This window comes from Thamnophis elegans, chromosome 1 (assembly GCF_009769535.1).
Source record: "Thamnophis elegans isolate rThaEle1 chromosome 1, rThaEle1.pri, whole genome shotgun sequence".
In the NCBI taxonomy this organism is placed as follows: domain Eukaryota; kingdom Metazoa; phylum Chordata; class Lepidosauria; order Squamata; family Colubridae; genus Thamnophis; species Thamnophis elegans.
The window spans coordinates 76100628-76112224 of NC_045541.1; the positions used below are offsets into that span (position 1 = coordinate 76100628).

At 40.5% G+C, this 11597-nt stretch overlaps 1 protein-coding gene across 4 annotated transcripts in view; it reads left to right on the forward strand.

Annotated features, from left to right (window-relative positions):
• The window catches only part of PHRF1 (PHD and ring finger domains 1), a 38187-nt gene extending 28265 nt beyond the window's left edge, over positions 1-9922 (forward strand). For 3 of the 4 annotated variants that reach the window (XM_032221283.1, XM_032221300.1, XM_032221291.1), the window contains exons 15-18: positions 4390-4541; positions 4964-5227; positions 8564-8692; positions 8926-9922. In XM_032221283.1, coding sequence (XP_032077174.1) covers positions 4390-4541; positions 4964-5227; positions 8564-8692; positions 8926-9030 — 650 coding nt within the window. In that variant the 3' untranslated portion in view covers positions 9031-9922. The remainder of the gene's footprint in view (positions 1-4389; positions 4542-4963; positions 5228-8563; positions 8693-8925) is intronic. The other variant, XM_032221309.1, reaches the window with a different exon arrangement.
• Positions 9923-11597: the final 1675 nt, after the last annotated feature.

The window sequence follows — 11597 nt, forward strand, 5'->3', positions numbered from 1 at the left end:
AAGTGGGAACTGTGCAGAGACACATTGGGAAATTGGGGGAGACATATGTACCCCAGTTCCATGGATGCAGCATTGTTGATTGTTGTCTCATATGATTGTTCTGAAAAGTTTTGAGAGTCTATAAAGTCTATAAAGGAGAAGGTTGAGGAATATTGTGATAGACAGGTACAAATCAGGTATATGTTACATTTAGGAGGGTAATTACAGATCTCTGAGAACATTTCCTGAGTAATAATCCCTCTTGGCTCTATTTATCATGTCCTTTGCATTGTACTGTCATATGAAGGATTTTTAATTTTTAGTGGGTTTTCCCCCCCTCCTTTCGTCTCCTTCATTCTTTTGTGTTTTATGAACTGACAGTTGACCTCCTAGCCAGTATTGTAAACCAAAGCTTGACTGTAATTTGGAGGCAATTGCAAATCATAACTAATTCTAATTCAGATGCAAGGGTCAAAGGAAATGTCAGGCATAGTGTTAACTGACCCATGTTTCCTGTACATAATGTATACGTGGTATGTTAGTAATCCGTAGGAATGTTATATAGCTTGAGGATTCAGTTACCTTCACCCTTATTCTGGAATCACAACAGGTGTGCTAAGTATCACTCAACCTAGGATGTAAGATGCTAGTCAGTTTGAATGTGGAGGTCTTTCTAAAAACAGAGAATAGCTTTTGTGCTAAAATAAACCTTTTGAACCTTCCTGAGGCTGGTGATTGGAGCTGTTTTCTACAAGCGGGGGGGGGGGGGGGAGACAGAGACAAAGGTAGTGGCCCTTTAACTCCATTTCATTTGAACTTTCCTGAGGCTGGTGGTTAGAGCTGCTGGCTATAAGGGGGGAGTCAGAGAGACAAAGTGGACTAGGTTTAGAATCATATATCTATAAACCAAAATAGCAATAATATATTCTGGATTAGTGTGCTTGAGATTGTGATTTTATTTTATTTCAAAATGGCCGGCTTAGTTCAATGTAATAGCTGTTTTGCACCTGTCTTTCGCAGTACTCTTTTCAAATTTGGATACTGTCCCCTTTGTAAACAAATTACTAATCTACATAAAGAGATTGCCTATCTAGAATCTCTAATCTGTGATCTCCGAGCAGAAATAAGGTGCCCAATTCGGCCATTCCACTCTATGGAGATGCCACACTATCAGCCACCTCTACCACAAAAATCCTGCAGGAGAAAAGCAGTCTGGACAACCGTGGCATCTGGCAGGGTGAGAGCTGTGAACCATAAGCACAAAGCTTTTGCTGTGACCCAGCATAACAGATATAGCGCCCATGCTGACCTTAATGGGGACACTAAAAAGACAGGTCAAGGTAGTTGTGATAATGATGACTCAAATAAGCAGGGGATCGTGGTCCAAAATGAAGAAATTTATTCGGAAAGGCAAAATGGGGAACCAGGTATCACACATCAGTCGAACAAGAAGAGCAAGGTATGCAAAAAGAGAAATCACCTTCTGGTTGGTGATTCAATCGTAAGGGATGTAAATTTAGGAAAGGATATGGAGGTCAGGTGTTTGCCAGGTGCTACTGCCAGCAGAGACAAGAGGCGTATTCTTAAGATAGTCAAGAATGCAAGTAAGGACTGTGAGGTTGATGCTATTATACATCTTGCCACAAATGATCTGTCCCAAAAAGATGTACTTTCTGTGAAGAATGATTTCCAGAGCTTGGGGTATGAACTTAGTAGTGTAGGTTGTAGGCTTATCTTTTCAGAGGTTTTACCAGTATATAAGGAACAAAAAGGGAAGGGCCAGCGTGTAGCAGAGTTTAATGTGTGGCTAAAGGAGTGGTATAAAAGAGAAGGCTTTGGTTTTATTAGTCATGATGCCTGCAGCTGGTCCAATGAAAACTGTACAAAAGAGATGGTTTTCACCCATCCAAGAAAGGGACTGAGTTACTTGGCATTAAATTCACAGATTTTTTGGATAAACATTTAAACTAAACAGGGGGGACAGAAAATTAATTGATACAGAACATTTCTGTCCCCAGCAATCTAAAACTCATAGGGTTATCAGTGCATGTAACATAGATGTTTGTGCGGGTAAGATTATCACTCCTGCTGTCAAGCAAAACCAAGCATTTAATAGTGAGTGCCATACCATGTGCATGAACCATACAAGTGTAAGAGAATAGGGGCAGTCAGGCACAACACAAGTTATGTAGACAGTAAACACAGGGTCAATCAAAATGGACTCAAATGTCTATACACCAATGCACAGAGTATGAGGAATAAACAGGGTGAATTAGAAATTTAAGTAAATGAGGGCAGATACGATATTGTTGCCATTACAGAAACTTGCTGGGATGAAACCCACAAATGGAACATACAGCTAGAAGGATTTAAATTATTTAAAAGAAATAGACCAAATAAAAGAGGAGGTGGAGTTGCACTATATATAAGAAATAACTACATTTCTACAGAAATAGAGCACAACAGTGATGAGAACTATCTTGAAGCACTTGGGTCAATATTAAAGGTTGGGGGGAAACAACATTGCTATAGGTCTATTCTACAGGCCACCCAACCAAGCAGAGGAAGTAGATGAACTTTTTGCTAGTCAGCTAACTAAGGTATGTGGGAAGCACACCACAATAGTAATGGGAGATTTTAACTACCCTGACATCAATTGGGAAACAAACTCTGCACCAAGTGAAAGATCCAACAGGTTCCTAATGAACCTAGCAGACAACTTTGTTTCCCCAAAAGTAGAGAAGGGAACAAGGGGATCAGCCATATTGGACTTAATTCTCACTAATAGAGAGGAAATGATAGAAGGTGTTGAAGCCATAGGAACCCTGGGGCAAATGACCATGCAATATTGGAATTCAACATTATGCAAACACAAGTAGTATCAGAAGTCAAACTAGAGTCTTGGACTTTGAGAGCTAATTTCAATAAACTTAGAGAGAGCTTGGGACGAATCCCATGGATGAGAATCCTCAAGGGGAAAACAACTCAAGAAGCTTGGGAAATTTTGAAAAATGAGATTACAAAAGCCCAGTCTAGCACTATACCAATGAAGAAGAAAAATAACAGCTCCCAAAAGAAACCAGCATGGCTGCATAAAGAGCTCTCTGACAAATTGAAAGACAAAAAAGATAAGTATAAAAAGTGGAAAGGAGGGGGACATAACTAAGGCAGAATATCAGCAAATAGCCCGAGCCTGTAAAGATGAAGTAAGGAAAGCTAAGGCTCACAATGAAGAAAGGCTTGCCACAAAAGTAAAAAATAACAGAAAAGGCTTCTTCCAACATGTTAAAAACAAGAAAAAAGTTAAGGAAACAATTGGTCCATTACTGGGAGAAAATGGCAAAAAAGTGACAAGCAACAGGGAGAAAGCAGAACTATTTAACTCATTTGATGGGGAACTCATCAAATTTGCATATGACACCAAGCTGGCAGGAATACCCAACACTCCAGAAGATAGGCTTAAGATATAGAAGGATCCTGACAAACTTGAACATTGGGCACTATCTAATAAAATGAAATTCAATGGTGAAAAGAGTAAGGTTCTACATTTAGGCAAGAAAAATGAAATGCACAGGTACAGTATAGGAGGTACCTTGCTCAATAGTAGTAAGTGTGAGAGGGATCTTGGAGTCCTAGTGGACAACCATTTAAATATGAGCCAGCAGTGTGCAGCAGCTGCCAAAAAAGCCAACAAAGTTCTAGGCTACATAAACAGAGGGATAGAATCAAGATCATGTGAAGTGTTAATACCACTTTATAATGCCTTGGTAAGGCCACACTTGGAATACTGCATTCAGTTTTGGTCGCCACGATGTAGAAAAGATGTGGAGACTCTAGAAACTCTAGAAACAGTGCAGAGAAGAGCAACAAAGATGATTAGGGGACTGGAGGTTAAAACATATGGTTGCAGGAACTGGGTATGTCTAGTTTAATGAAAAGAAGGACTAGGGGAGACATGATAGCAGTGTTCCAATATCTCAGGGCTTGCCACAAAGAAGAGGGAGTCAAATTATTCTTCAAGGCACCTGAGGGTAGAACAAGAAACAATGGGTGGAAACTAATCAAGGAGAGAAGCAACTTAGAACTGAGGATAAATTTCCTGACAGTTAGAACAATTAATCAGTGGAACAGCTTGCCTCCAGAAGTTGTAAATGCCCCAACACTGGAAGTCTTTAAGAAGATGTTGGATAGCCATTTGTCTGAAACGGTATAGGGTTTCCTGCCTAGGCAAGGGGTTGGACTAGAAGACCTCCAAGGTCTCTTCCAACTCTGCTATTGTATTGTATAAGATTTGCTTCAAATATATTCTTAAACAGTTCTAATGTGGATTAGATGAGATGTGTTATCTGCTGTGATCATCTGGATATATTGCTATGCTGAAATTGTTTTCTTCTTTTGGGGAATTTTTAGGGACGCCATTCTGTAAACAGCAGAAACCGAAAGAAGGGGTCTGGAAAGCTGAGGATTTGACCCAGTCGTTAAATCAGGTGCAGTTAACTGAACCTCCTCCAACCAATTATATGATTCCTGAGCCTATGTTTCCCGATCTAGATTCCTCTCAGGTTGGTTCCCACTCCAGAAGTTGAGCATGATGGAAGGCCATTCCACTCCCATCTGTGAACTTGTGTCCCACCCGATTTCATTGCAGAATGCTCTTCCTCCCTTATCTGCAGTACGTTACATATTGCCCAGACTACTCAGCAACCTTTGGATTACAACCTGTTCTATTTATGATCTCTTTCTTCCCCTAATTCATTGGATGAGATTTCAGAACAAGGTTTTAAGTTCCATAAAAACACTTTTTGTAAAAAAAAAGTCAAGGACCATTCATTGTTCATCAGCAATAGGAACGAAGCCCTTTTGAATTGGCAGCTGGTCATGCAAAGTTCTGGTGAAGACAGCCCTTCTTGAAGTGTTGGGAGAGGGTTCTGCAGACTCGGTGTTTAAGCATAAATGGTGACTAACTACTGTTTCTCTTCTTCAGGTTTACAATCAGAACCTGGCGTTGACCGTACCACTTCCTTCAGCTGTCCCCCCTTATGCGCCGGTCAGTCAGCCCACTGTTCAGTTCATTGTACAAGGGAATCTTCCTCTGCTCACCTGCATGGCAGAGCAGGAGTTAATTCCAGAATCTGGGGGCAATTTGACTACAGCTTCAGAACCAAGTATTCAGGAGGCTTCCACAGGAGATGCAGAAGAAAAAGTCAAAGCATCTAAGTCTCCAGTGGATAAAACAAAAAATGAAGAGGTAGGAGGCTAGCTAGATGATGTCTTTAAGTCCAGCTGATCCATTTTTAAGGATATAAAATCTGAAAATTGACCTGCTGGTCTTGAATGTCTTTGTTGATGGTTGCATCTGTTATTTGGTTCCAGACAGCTGACACTTCTTCATTGGGGAAACAATTGTTCAAGGCGTCTTCTGTGAAAGTGCCACCTACTTTAAGGAATCTACGTTAGTTGCTATAACCCATGTTTGTGACCAGGAGCTGCATACATTAATGTTGTAGTTCATAATATTTCTTGTAAAATATTGCTGATCAGTTTCATTGGATGATCTCATATTCTAGTTTCTTTCCATTCAGTATTTCATCTGCATCATCTCTTTCTAAGAAAAAAATACTGAGTTCAGAGCAGTGACGTGCGGTGAGGTTTATAGCTGGTGAGGCACTGACACAGGGGTTTCAAATTTTTTTAGACTTGTGGATTTCAACTCCCAGAATTCCACAGCCAGGCATGCTCAGTTCGATTTAAAGCGACAGCATTTTTCCCCTTGCAAAATAAGTTTTCCTTCATTCTTTTTCTTCTCCCTCCCCCTCCTTCCTCCCTCTCTCCCTCCCCCCCTCTCAAACAGACATATGCACACAGAGAAGTTGGATCCCTCCCTCCCTCACTCACTCTCAAACAAACACAAACACAGAGGTTGGATTGGATATATTTTCCAATGGCTTGAAAGCAGCTCCTCTGCCATACCCCACACCCTTCCCCTGCTGCCTTCCGATCCGAGCCTTTGATTGCAGGTGGAGCCATGTTACCTTTTCAAACTTGTAATCAGTGAAGCTGGGCTTATATACTTTTATCCAGCTCTGTGTGTGTGTGTGTGTGTGTGTGTGTGTGTGTGTTTGCAATCAAACTTTTTGAATTCCTCCCCCCTCCCCACACACACACCTTTTCCAGCTGTTTCAGAGAGGATTTCAACTCTGCTCTTGCCTGCCATCATGAAAAGAAAAAAAATGTAAAAGGAGAAAGGCAAGAGCTCTGAGGTCAGACTGAGCTAGTTGCTCCAGGAGAACTCTAAAAAGGCTCTTAAAAATGCCCTCTGCAGGAGGCGAGAGAATCACGTGCCTCCTTTGCATAAGGAATTTTTCGCCTTTTAACACTTGCTTAACTGCTCAAGTGATCATAAAGATAGAGTAAAGGAGGCACGTGGTTCTCTCGTCTCCTCCTGCAGTTAAGCACTAAGCAGAGTCATCCACTGTGACTCTGGAAGCAACTACCTCAGCCTTTTTCCTTTTACCGTATATACTCGAGTATAGGCCGACCCGAATATAAGCCGAGGCACCTAATTTTACCACAAAAAACTGGAAAAGTTATTGACTCGAGTATAAGCCTAGGGTGGGAAATGCAGCAGCTACCGGTAAATTTCAAAAATAAAAATAGATACCAATAATGTTTTTGAATATTTATTTCAAAGAAAAACAGTAAACTAGCGGTGTATTCAATGAAATACTTCACTCACCTCATGATGCTGATGTCCCGCTGTGATGATGATGTCCCGTGCAGCCGCGGGAGCGATGTCCCGCCTCCTATGACACACGGCACAGTGATTCCTATCATTGGATCACTGTACCAGAGGAGGTGGGACATCGCTATGTGGCTGCTTGCCATAACAAGGAGGAGGTGGGACATCGTTGCAGAGCGGCAGGAGGGGGAGGAAGGGGAATCGTAAGACAGCCCTGCATTACATTAGAACGTGAGGAGGGGGGATGGTGCGGTGCGCGCTGCGCGGCAAACTGACACAGAGGGAGGGGAAACTCACAGGGGCACTGGGCCATTCACGAGTGTCACCCAGCGGCATGGCCCCGCCCCTTTTTCTCCTCCATTTCGGGCAAATTTTTCACTGACTCGAGTATAAGCCGAGGCGGCTTTTTTCAGCCCAAAAAGTGGGCTGAAAAACTAGGCTTATACTCGAGTATATACAGTACATGTTTTTTTCTTTTCATGATGACAGTGGTGAGGCCCTGCCTCCCCTGACTGCACGTCCCTGGTTCAGAGTTACTCCAGTCACTCTCAAAGTCAGCTGGGGACTCAGGTCTCCCCAATCTAATATTCTAAACTGTATATTGCTGGGATGTTTTGTTTAGGTAGGAAAGTGTGCAGTGTTCACACTAAAGCCCTTGTTGGAATAGGAAATCCTGCCAAAGTTTTAACTTTATGCTTGCTTTTCTTTCTTTCTTTCTTTCTTTCTTTCTTTCTTTCTTTCTTTCTTTCTTTCTTTCTTTCTTTCTATTTTTATGCCACCCGTCTCCCCTACAAGGTGACTCTGGAAGACTTCTTACTGTCTAAATGTACTTATCTATCAAATGTTTCTGCAAACTCCACCATTACAGCTGAGTCTTATGCGGCTGCTTTTAGGTGAATGGCCAACTATGGTAAAAATATAGCATTTGCTATTGCAAAAACAGGGATGGTTCTCAAGTTCTATATTTTAAGACAAATGCATGCAGTGTATCGATGGTTACTGATTTGATGGCAGTATACTAATTATAGGAAAAATTAGAGAAGACAATATTGTGCTTATATTCTGTACATCCAAGGCCATTTAGAAGTGTCTATGGGGGAAAAAATCCTAAGACTATACAGGTTTGGGGTCTGATTCAATATGACTCTTACCTAGTATAGATAGTCCTTGACTTAGTGACTACAATTAGGACTGCCAACTCAACACTTAAGTGGTGCAGTTCTTAAGTGAAACATCACTTGACCGCACTGACTTACAATGTCACCTCTGGTCATCCTATCATCATGGGTCATTAAGCATGACATCACATGTTCCTGACTTATGACTTCTTGCGAGCTTTTCCATTGAGCTTGTCAGAATCTGGCAGGCAAGGTCATAAATGGTGATCACAGGATTGTGGGGTACTGCGGTCATTGCAAAAGCATGCTGGTTGCCTGGTGCCCAAATCACGAACACGTGATCATGGGGACATTGCAACAATTGCAACTTCAAAGTCTGGTCATAAGTCTCCTTTTTCAGTGCTATCATAACTTTGAACGGTCACTAAATGAGTGGACAGTAAGAAAAGACTACTTGTACAACAAATCTAAATTAATGAAGAAATTGGTTCTGAGCTTCTATTCAAATCACACAAAATGCTTTCTCATGAAATCCAACCACTTATCTTTTCCAAAGAATTTAAAGGAAGAACAGTTTATGCTATTAATCCTGAAAAAATGTTCTTATTGTACAGCAGCAAAAAAATGAACGTGGCAAAATGTATGTAACAGAGGAGGTTTTGACTGAATGTTGTGAGATGCTCATAGCACAGAGATTACTGAATTAGCCTCCTGTCTGTCCTTGCAGTACATGAAGAAGCTTCACATGCAAGAGAGGGCGGTGGAAGAAGTGAAACTTGCAATTAAGCCCTTTTACCAGAAGAGGGAGATCACAAAGGAGGAATACAAGGATATTCTTCGGAAAGCTGTGCAAAAGGTTGGAATTGTGGCATTGTTATATTTTCTTCTTTAGGGTGGCTGTTTTAGCATGTGTGAGTGAAAGAGAAGGCAGAAAAGAAAGGTAAGTAAACAAGTCTGAGTGTGGCTGTCTTGGTGACTAGTTTTTAGCAGCTGACACAGCAATAGCCTGCTAAGTCAATCTTAAGAAATACAGAAAGTGCTGCTTGCATTAACTCCTGGAACTGACCTACCCTTTGGCTCTCTTTACAGATCTGTCACAGCAAAAGCGGTGAAATCAATCCCATGAAGGTGGCTAATCTTGTGAAGGCATACGTGGAGAAATACAAACACATCAGGAAACACAAAAAAGACTGATACTGAAGAAGAGCCTCATGACTCAACCAGGAAATGAGAAACAACCGTGGGAGAAGTAGAAAAGCTTCTCCGGATGACAATGTTTTCCTTCCCTTCGAGGGAGGCAGAAATACACCATTGCATGTTGCAATCCCTTCTCACCCTCCCCACCCACCCCACCCTGGAAACTGGATGCAGAAGACCTTCCTGCAGCTGGACACATTTTCACATAGGAGCCTGTTCTTCTTGGGGGTTGATTGCTGATGAGGACCCCCTGGGCTCCTTAACCTTTGAGGAAACGCTGGGGAAAGGATGCGTATGTGCGTGCGTGGGGATGGCCTAATTGTTTGTCATGGTTTTACTTCAGCCTCAGTTTTGGGTTATTTTTTAAATTTCTGCACCACTCACCAGAATTTAAAACAGACACTTTTATATCCGACATACAACAGCGTGTGCTCCTCCCATTGTTGTTCTTATTTATGAAAAATGCAGGTTCTTTTGTGATTCTCACAAATTGGTTTCATACTTGAACTGATGTATTTTTTGCCTGTCCTGTGAAAGAAATATTGAACTTGTTCAGTCAAATGGGACACGCAAACGTATGTTAACCTTTATAAATTTCCCCCCGAAAATCCTGCTATGGAGATGGTGATTGTTTACATCCTGTTAGCAATGTCGCGATGAGGAACTTTATTTGGGGTCTCTGGGACAGCGTGGCCGTGAACTGAATTGTGTCATGCTTCCTGTGAATAATGTACTGAAGGCTGGTTTTAAGTCCATCTTGCATTCAACAAGCTGTCTTTGAACAAGAGAAGACCAGAGTTTGGAAAGCAAACACAAGGAATGTAACCAGACCATGTATACAGCAGAAATCTTACAATTTATAAAATTATTTTGAATTGTTTCTTATTCATATTGGTTTATTTGTTGATTCTGGTCTTATTCCTGATTTCTAGTGTTAATCAAGGTCAAGTGGGCACAGTTTTCAAGACCTTCGCTTTCTTTAAAATATTTTAATTTAAATAAAAAGTTATAGACAAGAAAAGGTAGAAGTCATGCAAAAAGAAAAAAACACTATATAGTTGTAAAGTACAAATAAGTAAAATAGAATCTAAAATGTCACAGAGGTTACAGTTTTATAATATATTCTTAGCTACTTTTTATAAATTATGAAATATATGACTTTTTAAAAAAGTAAAAAATCACCATTAAGCCTTAAACTTTAAATCGGATTAATATATAATCCACTCCAATCCAAAAGGACTTTGGGCAGACAAGGCATCAAATTAAAAATGTGCAATAAAGACAATAGAAACCAAAAATCATTGGTATCATTAATAATACCGATGATGGTCATCCATAATCTGATGGCCTGAACATGTTGGGACACTGTTGAGTTTAGTTTTCAAAAGGTAAGCAGGATAGTGGCTACCTGAAATACTACACGGGGGATGTTTCAAAAATTGGGGGAAGAGCTTTCCACATCTTCTGTACAGTACCTTACCAAAAGTGGAGAAAACCATCTCTAGATGTTCTTTGCAGGAACATGATCAGGCTTGGCTGTAGACATTTTGGTGCACTAGGCAAAGACCTATTCTTGTCTCCCCAGTGGTTTAACTCATCTTCTGATTTTGTTAGGAATTTGAAAAATGCATTTTCCACAGTGGTGAAATTCAAATTTTTTTACTACCAGTTCTGTGGACATGGCAGGGGAAAGATACTGTGAAATCTCCATTCCCATCCCACTCTGGGGCCAGCCAGAGGTGGTATTTGCCAGTTCTCCCAACTACTCAAAATTTCTGCTACCAGTTCTCCAGAACTTGCTTTTTTGAGCTTACAATTTTCTTTGAAATGATGTTTACCACTTGAGCAAATCCACTGATACTGAGTGTATTGTTTACTGCTTTTTGCTTTTTAATGGGTTTATTGCAGTTTGTTAGAAGCCTTTTCAATTTTGGTGTTCCCCAAAATTTGGCACCTTAGCTGACTGGTTAGGTTGCCTATACCCAAATCTGGTCATTGCACCATATAAGCAGATAATGAAGTTTTAAAAAGATGCTTGTGCTTAGCAAGATTGCAAGTAGAGAAAGATGATATAGACAATAGATAAGGTGAAGGGAAAGAGGTCAAAGATCATATTGTAATGTCTTCTAGTGACTGCTAGAATTAAGTTTGAAGTGGCAAGCTACAGTCACCAGAAATGAAACCCCAACTTGTAGCATTTAAATCATTACTTCATTGTTTGATTGCCCTATTACTTTGGAGCTCTCATTCTCATCCTCCTCCCCCTCCCCAGATCTCCAACTAATTAAATATACCAAAACTCTCATAAATATGTAAGATAAGATCCTAAACCATGTATTAAATTAAAACACACTATTAAATTTTGATCTGCAAATAGGCTTTTAGACATTTCTCAATTTACTCAATTTCAGTGAAGCTAAATGAGCTATTTGCTAAACACCATGGACACCTACAGAAAGTTCTCATCTTGCCTAGCTGAGATTTGGAACCCAAATATTCTTTGTTGCTTCTGCTAATCAAAATTAAAATCTAGTTTGGCCATTTTATCCATTCCTACTTGGAAA